Source organism: Diabrotica undecimpunctata, chromosome 8 (assembly GCF_040954645.1).
Source record: "Diabrotica undecimpunctata isolate CICGRU chromosome 8, icDiaUnde3, whole genome shotgun sequence".
In the NCBI taxonomy this organism is placed as follows: Eukaryota; Metazoa; Arthropoda; class Insecta; order Coleoptera; family Chrysomelidae; genus Diabrotica; species Diabrotica undecimpunctata.
In genome coordinates, this window is record NC_092810.1 from 37,059,735 (window position 1) to 37,079,934 (window position 20,200).

At 34.2% G+C, this 20,200-nt stretch overlaps 1 protein-coding gene across 1 annotated transcript; it reads right to left on the bottom strand.

Moving 5' to 3' along the window:
- Positions 1 to 223: 223 nt before the first annotated feature.
- On the bottom strand, positions 224 to 14,561 carry LOC140447442 (C-type lectin mosGCTL-7-like). Its single transcript, XM_072540090.1, has 3 exons — positions 14,262 to 14,561; positions 8,988 to 9,096; positions 224 to 554 (listed from the first exon to the last, which is right to left on the bottom strand). Exons 1-3 carry the CDS (start codon positions 14,427 to 14,429, stop codon positions 280 to 282), a joined length of 552 nt encoding a protein of 183 aa, XP_072396191.1. The 5' UTR covers positions 14,430 to 14,561; the 3' UTR covers positions 224 to 279.
- Positions 14,562 to 20,200: the final 5,639 nt, after the last annotated feature.

A 20,200-nucleotide genomic window follows, 5' to 3' on the forward strand; every position in this document is an offset into this window, starting at 1 on the left:
TGAAAAACAGACAGAGTCATGTCTCCATAAAAAGAAGGAGAAGAAGAATTATATTGTCATAAAAAGATTCTTGTTTGAAACATTTTTTTCTACGGCTTACAGCTTCTTGGTAAATCGATGTTTCCCGTTTCCTCCCACTGCGAGGGAGTATTTTAGGTGAAAACCTCAGTCAATGTTTTTTAATTATGGAAGAAAAGGTTAATAAAAAAATCTTTTAATGAAAGTTTTATTACAAAAATGGTGCGTTGATGATCAAACTAAAAGTATTTTTTAAAACTGCTATTTCCTATTTTTTGCATTGGCACAATCTGTGATCGATTCGCAGATAAAATACAATTCTGATAAACAGTCAATGTCATTCCAAGTGAAGCCACTAGGCTGAGCCCAATGCCGCGCTTCAACGCAGTGCTCAGATGTATTTTTAGAGTTTTTTCCGCTGGGTTCTCCGGGGTACCAATTCGAATATATCATGTTTTGTCCAGTAGATAGCCAGACCCACTGGCTGTCTCCGACTTGGTTTGAACCTGATGTCCAATAGTGACCGTATCCTAAACCTAAAAAAAACATTCTATATTATGATCAACTTATATTCCGATGTTTTATATATACGTTTTAAAGAAATACAGAAAAAGCTGTCAAAATATGCAAATTTAAAAGAATGCGCAAAGTCTATTGAACCAGTACTCTTATATCCAGTCATCAAAACCGTTTTTAGCATAATACACAGCGGAATACACTCCAAACTAGAAGTAGATAATAAGATGCCGTTGAGCTGAACGGTGTCGGCATAAGAGGAACACTATTTTGCTTTTATTCACAGATGCCCAGATATTAATTAAGACCTTTACATCGGCTTCATAGACTACATAAAAGCATTTGATAGGAGTAAATATGATCAGTAAACAATTACACTGTTTATCAATTAAACATTTATAGTTTTTACCACTCTGGAAACGACGATCCCAACCATTATAATGGTGCTAGATCCTAGAACAGTTCACTTGGTCGCCAACTTCGTACCAATTTCTTACAGGCCTATGATGATACAATTCAAGGCAGCAAGAAACAAGAAATAATTTAAATATTATTTAAGCCTGTGACCCAACAGCTGATAAACCAGAAGCAGGTATTAAATGTTTCTACTCGGAACAAAAACAATTGCTGTCCCAACAGGGACAACACCAGGCCAGGAAAGATACGATGACACTATTGTAAACGTGGTTTGGGAGTAAGAAATGAACGGAGCGATACCTGTTTAATGTTGGCGTAGGTTAGACCATTCTTGTTCTCTTGAATGATTCTGTTCGCCCTTGTAACTGGTGCGCTGGTTTAACTTCGCTAGTGGACTGTATCTCTAGTAAAAATTAAAGGATATGTGCATAGATACCAAATTTATTATCAAAACTCTTATAAAAAAAATAATATCGACTATATCCTATATCGACATGCCATCTGTTAACCTATATTTTCGACCGACTGTCACTCTCGGCTGGCGGGTAGCGACTCTTCTCTTTTTCGGCAAGACATGAAGTGTCAACCGCCAATACAGCTAAGGCCCCGTCTACAAATGCGCGGCAAATTTAAATGATTCTCATTATTTTACATTTCTGAACAATACCCTAACTTAATTCCGGCAAGACAAAAAAATATACAGAAACAGCACTCGTAGTGTAAAAATTCTGGTACAGACGTGGAGTTAGATCACAATCCTGTAATAGCACAAATATATGGCTGAAAAAACTTAATAAGAAAGTTATAAGAAAACCTAACTCGAAAATACTAACGAACGCAGCAAAGAAATAAACACTTTCTTGCAAACTCAATGAAGAACTTAGTAAAGCTCAACAAAGTACAGACACCTAACCTACAATAATTAAAAAAGCATACAACATACCTAAAATTTGCTTAAAAGTAAAATTTCCCAACCAAACCCCCAATGTATTTAAAAATAGTAGATAAAGACAATAAAACACTCTTTTGATTCACAGGAGATACAATAAGTATGGACAATCTATATTTCAGATCTTTTTGACTTGTTACCCCCTTTCGTAGCCAAAATCAGACAGGCACGAGTTATTATCACCAACCTGTATGCACACACTGCTGGACATAAGTCTCCTTCACCTCTTTTCATATATTTTTGTCTTGTGCGACTTGCATCCAGTTATTGCTAATACGCTTCAGGCTTCAGGTCGTCAGTCACCGATAAGCGAGACCCTTCCTATGAACTGACTTCGGATATGAAGACGGTCATGGAGTTCACCTCGCTGATCCTTATCAACCTACTCCCAGACAGACGTCAACTGATACTTGACGTCACAAACCATTTTTCCACTCTGATGTTTGGGCACAAAAGTACTCTTGTTTCCCACAATAACAGAGCTTCCATCACCTTCCTGCCCCTCTAATGGATAGTACGCTAGGTGCTGTAAACTGCCAGGGTATTGCGAGAAAACGCCCCTTCATCAAGCATATCCTACAACAACACAACATCCAAATCCTTGCCCTCTTCGACACCCTCTCTAACCAAGACCCTATTTTTCCAGGATACTGCACCCTACACCGCCCTAAAAGCCAAATATCACACGGTATTGGCTTCCTTATCAAATATGGTATTCCTTTTTCCCCCCATACCATCCCCCTTCACATTATCCTTAATGATGAAGACTTCCTGGCAGTTGACATTCACCTTGACAACAACGACACCATGACTCTAGTCTCTTATTACAAACATCCCTATCAACCCTTATCCGAGACATTGTTTGACTACGCCAGACACATCAGATATGGCGACACGGCCTCGAACCGTGCAGGCGATAATCTCTCGGATTTGCTCATTAACCTCCCCCTTCATTGTATACCTAACCGTGAGGGAGCCCAGGGCATGTCGAACATCGATCATATCGTATGTACATACGATCTAATTGATCGGCTGGGCGACGAATGCTTCCTGGGTGATACGATTACGTCGGATCACCTACCCCTGCTGGTTAAAGAACAGATACTTAACCCTCCACCTCCCAACCCACCCAGAGTAATAAGAGACTATAAACACGCCAACTGGGAACTTTTCAAAACATTCCTGTCAGATAATACTCCAGAGTTAGGCAACTTAACAGATACAGATGATATCGACCGAGGTATCACGGTTATTTCCGATGTGATAAATCAAGCAGTTGATTTATCAGTCCCTAATAGGGTCAACAACCCTAATAAACCACCCTTACCTCAGTTTATAATTGACAAAATCTAACAAAAGAGACACCTCCTCCGTCAGTTTCAACGCACCCGCAACCCCCTTGTCAAAACAGAATACAACCGGCTGTCTGCGGCGATCAAACTGCAGGTTAACAATTTGCAATCCAGGCAATGGATTGCAGCCACCTCCAGTCTTGATTATCGTAACGGCGGTAAATTCTGGCACAAATTCAAATGCCTAACCAAACAGAAAACCAACAATTCTTCTCACCTTATGGTGAATAATCAAATTATCAACACTAATCAACAGAAGGCCGAAGCCTTCAAAACACACCTACAAAGCACCTTAATCTCCCCAGATGATCCTAGATTTGATCGCGCCTTCTGTGCGAATGTTGAGAGAAACATAACACGACTGCTCGATACCCCCTTCGAACCTCAGGCACCCCATGAACATCCAATCATGGCGCCTGTGGATCACCAAACACTCAAAGAATTTTGTCAAATCGGCAAATCAAACGCACCAGGACCTGACAGAATTGCCAGGAACTGCGTGCAACACCTCCCGCCGAGCGTCACCCTATACTTGACGAACATAGTCAATGCCACTCTTAAACTTTGCTACTTCCCATCCCCATGGAAAGTAGCCAATACAATCATGCTCTTGAAAAAGGGCAAGCCACGTACCGATCCAAACTCTTACAGGCCGATATCTGTTCTTAATGTCTTGGCCAAAGTCTTCGAGAGAATCATCAAAGAAAGACTCGTAGACTTTACCACAGAACACAACATCATCCCATCTTATCAATTTGGCTTTAGAAAAGGGTACTCAATCAAAACGGCATTGACAGAAATCGTCACACATCACAAAGTCTGAACGACGGCAAAGTTTCACTCAGTATCTTCCTCGATGTTCAAAAAGACTTTGACCAAGTCTGGCATGTGGGACTGGTCAAGAAACTAACGAACATCGGGCTACCACTTCCATTCGTCAGAATTATGCATTCATATGTTTCTCAGAGGCAGATCACGGTCAAGGAGCGCGATCAATTCTCCGAATCCTATACTCCCGCAGCGGTAGTACCTCAGGGTTCCGTGTTGGCACCAATACTTTACTCTATCTACAACAGTGACTTCCCTAACCCACAATACACTAACACAACCACCCTACTATACGCAGACGACACAGCACTACTTACAACAGCACAAAACGTCGACGCTACACTCAGGTTCGCTCAAAATCATCTGCTCCTAGTCGAGCGATGGTGTCAGAGATGGAGAGTGACACCTAACCCAAACAAAACACAAATGATTCTCTTCAGACATCCAATGCGCAGTCAACACACCACACCCATAATCACCGAAATTCACAATTTGAGTCTGTGGGGAGAACGACTCCGACTCCGAAACCGGATCGAATATCTCGGCGTGTTGTTTACACAAACACTACGCTGGTTAGGAGCCGACTCGGACTTCTCAATGTTCTTAGTGGCAAATTCGGTCATACACACTCACGTACACTCATACATACTTACAAAACATTCATCAGACCGGTCATCGAGTACAGATCTTGTATCTGTGCTGTGGTGCCCGAACACCTCACTAATAAACTGCTATCATTGGAGAGGAGAATCTTACGTAGACTAAACAGAAAACGATCAGACTATCCTTCCGCCCATATTCATCACCTGTCGAATATCCAGCCCATCAATGAGAGGCTTTCCTCTCTGAGCAGGAGTTACACAATTCGCACCATCCGGGGCCAAAACCTCAGAGCCCAAAGCATCCTAAAAACTACCTGCTCATCCATCGACAATGTATTCAGAAGAAAACCCAAACCCAAACTCCCTTTCCTACCCGCTATTCTGCTGGAACTCGCCAGCAACGAGCTCCCTGATGAATACATTGACATACAGGAGGCAACTCCCCTCTTTTACCGTCGCATTCAACACTAAATGCTCACTTCGAGCTTGCATAGACAGGGGGGGTCGGTTTTCTGTGGTTTACCGATCCCATTGCACAACGATACCTGTCTATTTTTCGAGGTACCAGTCCACAGCTGCCCTCTCGCGCCGCGTACATACATTTACTAATTTTAATAAATACATAACTAAAATACACATATTCACTAATCTCTTTTTTAGATCCAACAAATTCTGAAAAGAACCGTTCACACACATGCCTTTCGTCCCCGATTGTTCAGGACTAGCCTGGAACCGCATCCGAACAGCGACCAACAAAGCTAACACACCGCCCACCAGTGGATACAACACCAAAAAATCCAGTGCCAACACCCACCACAATAAAAACACGTCCTGAAGAGTCAAAAGCCTATAACAGGACAGCAGAAACATCCAAAACCAAAACACCCAAAAATACAAAACGACGAACAATGGTTTCAGCGAAAAATATAATTCAGTCAACAGGTAAAAGAAATAATAAATTAGACTTACTCACAATCAATTTAATTGAACTAATCAGACGACCGGTTTCGCTTTCTACAATATGCAAAGCATCTTCAGGTCACGATACAAAGTTTACTAAATGCTGAAAATAATAAACCCATATTAGGGTGTTGTCTAATAAAGATAAAACCAAGATAGGTGATATAAATTATATAAATTACAGTAATTATGCCAATATTACATGTCTGTGGTTTTTCAAAATGAATAAAATGTTTAAGCAGACAAGGTAAGACCCACAAATTGGTAAATTAGTCTATTAAACTGTACTGAATTATTAAATAAACAAATAAATAAAACATTACTTACATGCCGGTACTCTATTAATTGATGGTTGAAAGAACATGGTTCAAACTATCTTGTATTGTTGATTGGAGAACTCAAGTCAACTATTGTAATTGTTTAACAGTAAACGGGGAAGTTCTTGAGGAGACAGATTTTATCCAATGAAGAAGAGATAGGTAAATGTAATTGTTTGTTTGATGAAAGTAATGTTCTATACTATTAAGTTCTTTAAAGTTATTTATATTTATTCTGGAGATATATTTATGAAAAGTGTGTTATTTATTGAGATTTTTATTTTTGTTTTGGAAGGTGACAGTTCTGAGACAATGAATAAGAATAGATGTACAAATTGTGTGGGTGTGCAATTATATCAGCTTGTAATTATTAAATTTCTTTGATAAAGTTATGTTGCAATATATGGCAAATGGTTGTAAAGTACAATATATAAAGTTAAAAATTAAAATTGAGACACTGTAAGACACACAGAAAACACTTAAAAAAAACGGGGGGACGAAACAGACATTAAATTTAAAAAGTGAGAGGATTTTAAAAGAGCTACATCTCTTACTTGGAGACAATGAGTTTTTTATGTTATATAATATCAGATTTTAGAGGTAAACTTGACAAATGTAGGTTAAAGTGTGACAGTTCTTCTTCTATTTTAAATGCTGTAAGTTAAGCTGTAAGTTAAGTTATCTAGTTTTATGAAATAGGATGATATTAATAAATGTCTAAAAATTTTTAATTTTAGATATCAAAGTTATTTGATGTGTTAATATTGGCATACTTTAACAAACTTTAAATAATTAGATTTCAATGTAACAATATAAATAATTGTAATACATCCTCTATAACTAACTCAGCTTAGTCAAAGTTACAGAACAAACTTAAGTGATTATTTGGTAATTAAATTAAATATGTTCATTTGTAATCAAAATGTATAACAAAATTACAAACTTTCTTTGAAATAATTGTTGGTGTGAGTTATCTGTCATGGTGTGTATAAATATTTCAAATATTTATTCCGGTTCTGATATGTTAATATGGAACTTAAATAATAAGCAAATAAACTATTGATGATAAAATTATTGATAAATTAAAGAAAATTGACTGAATTATTAAGCCTTCAATAGTTAGTTGGTAATTTTAATATCTGACAGTTGGGACCGGAAATTGGTTATACCAACAGGTAAAAAGTTCTCTATTTAAACCGGTGTAAAGCAAAATTATTCTTATTTCAATTTTTCTGTACCATGAGCAGAAATATCATCACACCGACATGAACAATGGTGAGTTTGTATAATAATTTCTGTAACACTTTAACAATTTCAAATTTATAGCAGTTTATAGTTAAAATATAATATTTCTATTTGAAAATGTTGATTTGCATATTATTAGGAATAACAAAATTCATTTAATTAATACTGCTAGTCTGAACGACTTTACAATGTTGTGTTGGGAACAATCAAACCACGTGTTGAATTTGAAATCAAATATTTTGTAAAATGAGTGTATTTCGAAACCAGATGGGATGTAATAATAATTTTGGGTTAAATAAGTTGAGGTACCATACCAGTTCAATACTGATATTTAATACAGTTTTAGGAAAATGTAGTTTCTAGTAATATGTTAATGAAATTCTGTGAACAAAAAACCTAGATCCATGGGGGACCATATTTTAAACTTTATGTAGAAAATTTAAATAATCCAAGAAGTATATCAAATGTATTTGAATGTATATGGGATTCTGGAATAAAGTATTGTTTTGACCATGATATTGAAGTTAATTCCAAAAATGCATGAAGATAATGGATACTATATGGAAACCTCATATGAAAGTTGATTTTGGGGAATCAATTCTATAAGTATATGGGTTTTGGTGTGGAAACAAGGAATGGACTGAGATCAGGTAATATTATTTATATTAAATTTTATATCAATACTGAGTATACTGGTGTGTATTCTAGTTCTAACTGTGCATTTAATGTATCTGATGTGTGATATAAATAATCATAAATATATCTCCAGAATAAATATAAATAACTTTAAAGAACTTAATAGTATAGAACATTACTTTCATCAAACAAACAATTACATTTACCTATCTCTACTTCATTGGATAAAATCTGTCTCCTCAAGAACTTCCCCGTTTACTGTTAAACAATTACAATAGTCGACTTGAGTTCTCCAATCAACAATACAAGATAGTTTGAACCATGTTCTTTCAACCATCAATTAATAGAGTACCGGCATGTAAGTAATGTTTTATTTATTTGTTTATTTAATAATTCATTACAGTTTAATAGACTAATTTACCAATTTGTGGGTCTTACCTTGTCTGCTTAAACATTTTATTCATTTTGAAAAACCACAGACATGTAATATTGGCATAATTACTGTAATTTATATAATTTATATCACCTATCTTGGTTTTATCTTTATTAGACAACATCCTAATATGGGTTTATTATTTTCAGCATTTATTTAACTTTGTATCGTGACCTGAAGATGCTTTGCATATTGTAGAAAGCGAAACCGGTCGTCTGATTAGTTAAATTAAATTGATTGTGAGTAAGTCTAATTTATTATTTCTTTTACCTTTTGAAATGGACTCACACAAGCAACACATTCATAATTCAGTCAACATTTGCACGACGTGCAAATCTACAACTCAGTACGCCGAAATATCATTACTACCCGACGTCATTTCTTAACTTCATACGACGACTCTCGACGCCTGTTCTTCTTAGCTGATATTTGCAATATTCAAAAGGGCTAAGTGGTTGCTATTTTGTGCTTATAATAATTTATGAGTTATGCCAATGGATTTTTTCTTATATTCACAATCATATACATTTCATTTTTTACGACTTAAATTAATTAACCAGCTAATTCTATATTTCCTTTATAAACATGTGATAAACCCCCCATTTTATGAGGAACTGCAGTGTCTTTTATCGACTAGTTCGAAAACTTTTTATCTTGTCATACATTTAAATACCTTAGGATACCATTGTCTTACCATATGTATTACAATCTTACCATTGTCATTAACAAATTTTCCAATTCGATCGTTTTCTTGTTGACTATTGATACTTAACAAATGCATTCCTTGTTGTCGGCAAAACTGTAACGCCTTGAAGAAATTAGCCTAGAAATAAAGACATTTAAATACTTTTTGTAATTTCGATAAACTATTGATATAAATATTGACTCCTAAAACAGCAATTATACAAAGTTGTTTCTTCTTTTAATATTGTTTAACCCTTTATAGATTATTGGTATATATATATATATATATATATATATATATATATATACATACGTGGTACATATATATATATATATATATATATATATATATATATATATATATATATATATATATATATATATATATATATGTACCACGTGCTGTTTTCCGTAACTTAATACTTTATATATTACGTTAAAAAAAGCAAAATCCTAAGCATGTCATACATTTATGACATGTAGACGTGCAGACAACCCATATAGAGAGCTACAAAAATTCTGCATGATAATATAGCTATTTGTGTGAGTAACACCATTTTTTGATGAAAATACTAAAATGACGACATAAAGTGGTACAAATCAATACTAGTGAGCGTTTATTAAAATCGTGAGTTTTCTCACGCTTGAGTGAGTTTATATATATATATATATATATATATATATATATATATATATATATATATATATATATATATATATATATTTATATATATATATATATATGTATATATATATATATATATATATATGTATATATATATATATATATATATATATATTTATATATATATATATATATATATATATATATATATATTTTTACCACCTAGAGACCAAGAGATTTTTACTGTCATCATGGCATGTGGTTGTCTTTTTAAAGACGAATTACATGCTATGATTTTTTCTGACAGATATTTTTAAGTTAAGGTTGATTTCATGTAATCTAATGAACTATCTTACAATAAAGTTGCAACGGGATTTAATTAAGCATCAGATCTAGATAACCTAATTCAGTTTAAAATTTAAAATCCTTATAATAAAAACTACACTATTATTGCTAAACGCGATTGTTTGTTTATGACATTGAAAATATCGGTGTAATGAGGACGCACGCTGACCTAGTGAAATTTGCAATGTAATCAAAAGCTTATTAAATATTGCGTAAAAATTAAACAAGTAAAAACAATATTATATCAACAAACGCACGTTAGTTAAATAGCTAGAAATTACGGGATTAAGATTATTATTAAGAATGAAGAATCAAAAGAACGGTCGAAGTTAGTGTTGTCATCCGTCAACTGAGTACTATCTGTTATTGTACTTAGAGAACTAATAAATGGAATTATAAGTATCTAGTGTGATCAAGTAATTAACCACCTGCAAGGGGTAAACTACCCTGGAGTTCCACTATATGGAACTCTCGATAGAATCAATCCCATAAACGTTACAAGAATACGTACAACATTATTATAACGTCGTCCCAGGAACGCAACTCAGAAATATTGGCAATATCATTTTAAAGTCGTCTACTTTAAAATGTATAATATACGTCTGAATTTTCAGTATAAATGAGTCAGATAAAATTAAATGATTAAAAGAATTTTTCATCCAGTAACAAAAAACAAAATGTGTTTAATTTATTAATGTTTGTAAGTGGAAATTGAAACGTCAATAAACGTATGTTAACCTTCAATTGTGGCTTATTCCCATTAAAATATTAATTAGATTAACTTTAAATTACATCTTTGATATTAAAAAACTAGGATGTTTACGTTATAAACGGAATTGGTACATGGTATAGTGTATTTTTATGTATGAGAGAGTAATAAAACAATAAATTATGTATGCAAATCCCTAAACTGTTGATACGGGTGACTCAATGAAAAACAGATATTTGTCAACAAGTTTACAGAAGTATATAGGAAAACAATTTTAACTTGAGTATGACCACCAGGTATAAAGGTTGGAGCAGAATAGAATACAATAGTTGTGAGGATTACTAATCCCTAAATAAGGTTGCCAGTGTCGGAGTGATGGAGGTTAACAGGTACTAATGAATTTGCAAGAAATGTAAGATGTTTATGTTATTGGTTATATATAACCAATAAAAGTTTAATAAGTACCTACCTATTTGCAAAATAAAGTTTAATTCTTTAGATAAAATAAAACGTTTTATTTTATCTATTTGCAAAATAAAGTTTAATTCTTTGCCTATTTGCAAAATAAAGTTTAATTCTTTAGATAAAATAAAACGTTTTATTTTATCTGAAATGAGTGCATTCCACGAAGTAAGGGTTTCAACAATCAAACATTTAATTCTTAAATTCCAGGAATCTACGACAGTAATTGACTAGATAATTACCTTCTAAACTTATTCCACAGAAAATGTGATAGTGGGTTTTTCCATTTTGTATATAGGAAGGTCCAAGTGGCGTATTCAAAATTCTTAACAGTTCACTAAAAGTAGGTACTTCAGTTGCAAGGTGCAGTTTATTGTGTATACTAGTATTATGGAAAATTTGGAAGTGCCGTGTAAACGCCGAAAAATTGGTCCTCTAACAGTTAATAAAAAAACATTAATATTTAATTGTTTTAAATCATTTACAGACAAACGTTTATGTGAAAGTGTTGATGAGACCGTTGAGTTAGTTAGCAGTACACTTGGTGTTGGGAAATCTACGATTTACAGAGTTATTAAAGAAGAGAAATGTGGTAGTTTTCAAATGCCACGTAATGCTCCAGGGAAACCAAAATTTCAAATAGAATATCATTTTAAAGAAGGACTTCGACGGAAAGTGCATGAATTCTTCTTTAGACAAGAATTTCCAACATTGGATAAAGTTCTTGTCTCAGTTCGAGATGATAAGGATTACCCAGAAATGGGTCGAAGTACGTTATGGAAACTTTTAAAAGAAATAGGCTTCCGCTGGAAAAAGAATCCCAGAAAGTCTATTTTATTAGAAAGAAGCGATATTGTCATATGGAGAAGACATTTCCTAAGAACCATAAAGGAAATGAGAAACCAAAAAAGAAAAATATTTTATCTTGATGAAACATGGATCAACGAGGGTCATACACCAAATAAATTTTGGCAGGATGAAACTGTTACAAGTCAAAGGCACGCTTTTGTAAATAACTTATCTACTGGTTTAAACCCACCATCAGGAAAGGGACGCAGGCTGATAATAGTATACATTGGCAGTTCAGACGGTTTTGTTGAAGGTGGTTTATTAACTTTTGAATCAACTCGTACCGGTGACTACCATGAAGACATGAACGCTGATGTCTTTCAAGAATGGTTCGAACAAATGATAGATCTTCTTCCTAAGAACTGTGTAATAGTAATGGATAATGCAAGTTATCACTCCAGACTTATAGAAGGACTGCCCACAACCAAGTGGTTAAAAAAAGACTTGCAGAATTGGCTGAGTTCAAAAAATATTACGTACCATCCCGGATCTATAAGAAAGGAACTTTATTCGTTGTGTGCCCTTCATAAAGAAAAATTTAAAAAATACGAAATTGATGAAATTGCCAAAAATCGTGGAATGACAGTACTTAGATCCCCACCATATCATTGTGAATTAAACCCGATTGAACTGGTATGGGCACAGATAAAGAGTGAAGTTTCAAGAAAAAATACCACTTTTAAAATTCATGATGTTAAACAGTTGTTTTTGGAGGCCGTAAATAATGTAAAATCTGAAAACTGGGAAAAGGCAGTAAATCACACTATTAAAGAAGAGGAAAAAATGTGGAAGCTGGACAATATTACTGATAAAATGATCGAGCCAGTTATTATAAATCTTGGTTCTGAAAGTTCATCTTCTGAATCTGATTTGGATTTGTAACAAGTAGCTGTAAGTTTTATATTAATATTTTTATTCATCTATTTAACATACCTTAGACGGTTTTAAAAACTCTTTTTCTCTTTTGTAATTTTTAAAAATTAAAAAAAATGTGAATTTTTTAAAACCCTTTTTAATGTAGGCCAGTCAGTTCTAATATAGTGTGTGATAAAAGAGGTCACTTTTGTTTACATACACATAACACTTTATAACACTGAAATAATTCATTTATTTTTTAAAATTATTCAAAGTAATTTTTCAATTAATCTTGAGCACGCCCATGGAGTGGTCGGAGCTACCAGTTAAAATTATGCTAATTACTCTCTCGTTCATAAAAATAAACTATAACATAGGACTCCACTGGGGATGCTAGTCGTTACTAACATTTAAAGGGTCTGTACTAGCACTGATGATGGAATAGTCATCCTGAAAACGCTGTATGATGTAGCCCAATGTTTTAAATAAACATTTTTTGTGATGGTATGGTATACAGTCAACTACAGGAATTCAATTTCCTTGTGGAACATAATAATGTGAGCTTATGTTTCTGAGATCAATGATCACAAACACAGTGTCAGTACAGGAAGAAATAAAACGTAGACGTGATCTAGCAAATGTCGCCGTGTGAGTGATGGCCAAAATATGGAAGGACTCTCAAATTTCACGAACTCTAAAAATGAAGTTGATCAACCCCTTAATATTTCTAATACTGACATACCGATGTGAATTTTGGACCTAACGACAAGCGGAATGAAGAAAGATAGACGCCACTGAAATGTTCTGTTGGAGAAAAATATTACGAATTCCGTGGACCGACCACAGGACAAATAATTCAATTTAAATTAACTAAAGGTCAACAAACGGCTCTTCAGCAAAGTCGATCTTCAACAATTAAAATACTTTAGACATGTTTTGACAGCAGACACAGAAAATATCGAAAGACTTATTATCCAAGGAAAGGTGGTAGGCCGAAGATCACGAAAAAGATTCCCAACAAGATGGATCAACAAATTACAGAAATATGCAAAAGACCTAGAAACGAGAAACTGAAGTTGATTTTAAATTTAAAATAAAATACAGGATGTGTCATTAAAAAAACATATCTTTGATACGGTACAGTATTATGAAACGCCCTGTATATTTGTAACTAATTTTAAAATGTTTGCAGCTACCTCCTATTTTGTAAATAACTATTTTGGCATCTACTATAATATCAGATACAAAAGTTTACACAAAAGTTGATCACCCGGTATAATACTAGTAAATTTTTGTTATTACTTGAATTATGATGAAAGTTCACTGAAATTTTTCTGGTAACCCTCTCACAAATTGTAATTATTATTAATTCACGTTACTTTTGCACCAACTTTCTTACACTATATTACACTCTACATAAATTCTCTTTTTCGAATAAATAAATAAACTTGAATCTTACCTTAAAGACTGTATCTACATAGTAAGTTTTACCGGCAAAGGAAAACCAATTCGGAGTTTTTTTATTTGTTTGAAGCACTGGAGAAACGTATTCACTTACATTATGTAGTTCTAGACCACAGGAAAAAATGTTTAATACGGAAAGGTATAGAAAAATCTTAATATACATTCTTGTTAAATAATTAGTTTTGCAAACTTTAGAGGACAAGCCACTGTATTTGTTTGTTGTGTTCTTGTTCTCGCAAGAACTGATCTTCAACCGCCAAGAGTACTGTTGTTCTGTTCAATGACTCCGGATCGGAATTCCCCAAGTAAACCTGTTATTAGGAGGTAATCCAAAACTTGATTTAACTGTTTATTTTTGGATTTCTTAAGATCAGGATTAGCTTATTGGCAATATCTGAATAATAACAAGATTTTGTTTGGGTTAAGATAAAATACGCAGTTATAAAGAACTAATCTTCTAGTATAGAGCGTCCCAGAAATAAAAGAATGATACAAAAAAGTTTCTAATTAATACGCCAAAAACTCATGTTTTTTCAAAATTTTGTAAGATTTACCAGAAGATTTATATGCGATATCAACGCATATTGTTCAATGTTTAAAATATAAGGTAGTCCAAATTTCTACCTAAAATATCTTTAATGTAAGACGTCTTTGTTTTCGAGGGTGAATCTTTTGATCGTAATTTGAAATCGATTTTTTAATAACACTATTAAAATCTTTTAAACCCTGTAAGAGCCTTCTTCTTGTAGTACATTTCCGTTTCGGATATTGGCGACCATGCTGCTGCTTTGAAAAGAAAAGATTTTTGGTTGTTGTGTTGAACCACGTACGTAGATTTTTCAGCCAGGAAATCCTTCGCCTTTCTCTTCCTCGTTTTCCTTCTACTTTTCCTTGTAGAATTAATTGCAGCAACCCATATCTTTCGCTGTTCTTTATGATGTGACCGAGGTATTCGATTTTGGCTATTTTTATTGTGGTTAACAACTCTTTTCTTTTATGCACTCTTAATAAAATGTCCTGGTTAGTAACGTGGTCAGTATACGATATCTTTAGGATTTGATAATAAAGCCACATTTCGAAAGCCTCAATTTTCTTGCAGGTAGCGTCTGTGAGAATCCATGACCCAACTCCGTACAACAGTATAGGAAATATATAACATAGTAGTAACCTGATTTCTATGGGTGCTGATAAATCAAATCATTTAAATAGCTTACCCTTTTTTTGAAATGCAGATCTTGCTTTCCCTATCCTACATTTTATTTTTAGGGAATGGTTTCAATTTTTAAAAACGTTTGTACCAAGGTAGCTTTATGTTTTTACTCTTTCTATTATTTGATCATTCACACGATTCTTTCAATTTGCTGTTCCTTCTTAGAGATCATTTTGTGTTCTTAATGTTCAGTGAAAGTCCATATATCTGACTCATTTCTGTGATTCTATTCATTAACTCCTGGAGGGCTTCATAACTGTCAGCGAATACCGCCCTGTCATCCGCGTATCTGATGTTATTGATACATTCTCCGTTAATTCGAATTCCGGCTTCAACATCCTCTAATGATTCTTGAAAGATTTCCTCAGAGTATATTTTGAACAGCAAGGGTGATAGTATACATCCCTGTTGGACCCCACGTTTGATTTTAACATTATCAGATTCTCCTGTCTCTGTACGGATAGACGATATTAGATTCCAGTAAAGATTGCTAATTCTTAGATCTTCTTCTTCATGTACCATGTCTTTCCAGAACGTTGGTCACCATCATAGCTATCTTAATTTTATTTACTGCCACCCTAAATAGCATGTTTGTATCAACACCCTACCAATCTCGCAAGTTCTTCAACCATGAGGTTCTTCTTTGTTCTGGACTGCGTTTTCCTGCTATTTTTACTTACATGATATTTTGTAGCAACCTGTATTTGTTACCTCTCAGTACATGTCCGAAATACTCCAGCTTTCTCTGCTTGATGCTTTTTATGATCTCAGTATTCTGGCTGAGACGTTCTAGTATTGTGGAGTCTCTTATCTTTTCCACCCAGGAAACTTTTAAAATTCTTCTATAGCACCACATTTCGAAAGCCTCAAGGCGATTTAGATCGATTTTATTCACAATCCAGGACTCGACACCATAAAGTAAGACCGAGAACACGTAGCAGCGGAGTAGGCGGATCCTCAATGCCAATTTTAGGTCTTTGTTACATAACACCTTGGACATCATTCGAAAAGCCGCTCTAGCCTGCTCCTTACAATTTATTTGCTGTCCAAGGTAAACGATTTTATCAACTTGCTCAAGTTTGGTATTATTTACATATATAGACGGTTTTATATGCTGTTATTTATTAAGACTATTTTGGTTTTCCGTATGTTCAGATCCAGACCTGCCTCTCTACATTTCTCAAAGAACTTTGATCAGATAAAAGGCATATATCGAGCACAGTTTAATTAAATCTTGCCCAAGTACTTTCGATCCCTAGATCATCTTCAGGGGCATTTCGTCAATTGTGGCCTATCCGGCAAGAACAAGATGTCATAAACATATAATTGTACATTACACTACACTACAAATAGACAAACAAACACTTTAAAATAATTCAAGGAAGGCTACATTGCTTGAAGAAGTCGGAGACAGAATGGCTCCTGATCTAACACTTGGTTAGATCAGGAGCCATTCTGTCTCCGACTTCTTCAAGCAATGTAGCCTTCCTTGAATTATTTTAAAGTGTTTGTTTGTCTATTTGTAGTGTAGTGTAATGTACAATTATATGTTTATGACATCTTGTTCTTGCCGGATAGGCCACAATTGACGAAATGCCCCTGAAGATGATCTAGGGATCGAAAGTACTTGGGCAAGATTTAATTAAACTGTGCTCGATATATGCCTTTTATCTGATCAAAGTTCATTTATTCGAGCATTCAACCTTATATTTATTTATTTCTCAAAGACACTATCAAGTAGTGTTTACAGATCTTCTTGAATAGAAGCTAGGAGTACTGTATCGTCCGCATATCGCAAATTATTGATGACTTCACCGTTCACAAGTATTCCTTGTGCAGAAAGTGCTTTTCTGAAAATTCTTTCGAAGTAAACGTTGAAAAGCAGGGGTGACAAGAGGCATCCCTGCCGTACTCCTCTTTTAATATTAAGAACCTGTGATTCCACACCATCTAGTAAAACTGATGTTGTTTGATTCCAATATAAATTTGCAATTATTCGAACATCTCTGCCGTCCAAGACAATGTCTTTTAGAGCTTCGATCAATATAGAGTGCTTAACACGATCAAATGCCTTTTGGAAGTCAATAAAACAACAGTATATGTCTACAGATATATCTCGACATCTTTGAGCAAGTACGTTAATTCCAAACAGTGCCTCTCTCGTTCCAAACCCGTTACGGAAACCAAACTGTGTGTCATCCAGGTATTCCTCGCATTTATTGTAGATACGACCATTTCAGTTCAGAAAAATTTTCAATAAGTGGTTTAACAAACTGATGGTTCCATAATTAGCACAGGTTTTTGCTGTTGTCTTCTTAGGTAGAACTATAAACAGTGAATTAGACCAACCACTAGGTAGTTGTCTGTCGCAGTTAATAATATCGGGAGGTGAACTACTCCTATCGTCTTTGAATAGGTTCGTGACGTAATTTTTCCATTGGTTAAGTTTGTCCTCTACTTCAAATATTACTTTACCATGTTCATTCTGTAGCAATGCAGTTTGTTTCTTATTGAAGATATCAGCCGCTTCTTTCACTTTTTTATACATGTTGAATGTGTCGTATCTGTTTTCAAGTTCTTCCATGTTATGACACTGTTTGGCTAGATGTTGACTCTTTGCTTCTCGTATTTTACGCCGAATTTCTTTTTGTATGCTGTTATAAAGTGTTTCGTTGTTTTTCGCTAGTCGCCGTTGTTCCATGAAATCTAATATGTCATCTGTCATCCAAGCTTGCTTTTTTAGCTTTGACCGGCCTTGTAAATTTCTCACTCAGATTTCTTTTACTGTTATTATGATTTTATTTAAGCCCTCATCGACATTTTCACCAATATTTTCCCAAATTAAATTTTCGTTCAGTTGTCTTTGAACTGATTCCTTAACTTTCTCGTCTTGTAATTGGGCTGTATCAATATTTTCGCGAGACTTCTTTTTGATCACCTTTTTTTTAATTTTAATTGGGTTACAGCTACTATGGGATTGTGATGAGATCCAATGTCAGCACCTGGATAAGTTTTAACTGATTTGATGCAGTTTCTAAATCGCTTTTTTATATAAAGTCGACTTGGTTCCTAATAATTTTGTCCTCTGATTCTGCAATTGACTTCCAGGTGAAGTACCAAAGTTTTTGTTACTGAACTGTAAATTTTCTTGTGTGAAAAAATAAAAAGTGATAAATGTGAAAAATTCAATTTTTTAATAACAGCAGCGTTGCCAAAAAATATTTTAAAACAAAACTAATAGCGTGTGTGGAATCCTCTAACTCACCGAATTTCTGCACAACGTCCAAGCTTGCTTACAATCACAACTTTTCCTAATTTTAGCACTTTTTAAAGCGTGTTCTACATCTGATTTCATCATTTCTGAGCTGTCAGTACAATTTTGGTAGGATTATTTTGTTCTCATTTACAATAATTTGGTTGTTAATGTCAACTAGATACAGCGAACTCGTTTTTTATTCGACGTTATTTCATCAATTTCAAAATGTTTTCTGTCATCCGTAAGTTGCTTCTATAATCATTGTTTGTGAAGATTTTGTTACCTTCGTTTTTAAATTTATTCGACAGTTCCTCTGGATCTTCTAGTTGTTCTACGATGTTCCTTATTTTATTGTTAAATTCTTTTTTAATGTTATCTTTTATGCTTATATCGTCAAAATTAACTATAATGGTTTTTGGTTTTTGTCGTTGCATTTGTTTTAACCTTAGTTTAATATCTGCCACAAGGGGTTGGTGATCCGATCCAATATCTGCTCCTGGAAATGTAGTGCCTTTTTGACGTCATTTTGGAGGCGCATACTTACAAGTGTATAGTCTATTTGGTTTCTTGAAGACCCAGGGTTGCTGCCATCATCAAATGAGGCTTTTTAAGTATAAAATCTCTGTCCTTGATCGTTAGGTTGCTCATGATCATAAGAACCTACAGTTTGACCTCGTCGACCTTCAAAAATTTTTGCATTGAAGTCGCCTATAATATATAAAATTTCATGTTTATTGAGCTTCTGTAAGATGTCTAGGATCATAGATCGTTAATATAGATATTAATAGATTAATATTCTATAATATACATATAATAATATTAATATAGATCATTAATATAGAGTAGAAATAAAAGTGGTTCCAATAGTGACCCTTGGGGTTATCGGATACTTCTAGCTCTCTCTGCCGACCTTATTCCACCCACCTTCACACTCTGCTTTCCATTAGAGAGATAGCTTGAGATCATTTCAATGCTAGTACCCCAAACACGTATCTCTCCAATTTTCTGAGAAATAGTTCACGTGAAACACAATCAAATGCTTTACTCAGGTCACAGAATGTAGCTGACAAATAATAGCTCCACTCAAAAGCCTCTTGAATCTTCTGCACTAGGTCCATGATGGCCTTTGTTGTATTTAGACCCCTTCTAAAACCAAACTGACTATTTGTTAAAGCATTTTATGATTCAAAATACTTCATTGATGCCACACATTTCTAAAATACCTTTGATATTATAGGAAGGAGTGATATTGGCCTATAATATGATACTAAAATGATTTTTTTTTTCAACCAGAAGTCAGACAAGATTGCATTTTGTCCCCAAAATTATTAAATGTCTACTTACATCAGCTATTTAAAAAGGCACTTGAGAGACAGCCAGATGGAATCAAAATCAACGGGGAACTACTTAATGTAATTAGATACGCGGACGATATAGTATTTCTGTTAAAAAATATTGAAGGTCTCCA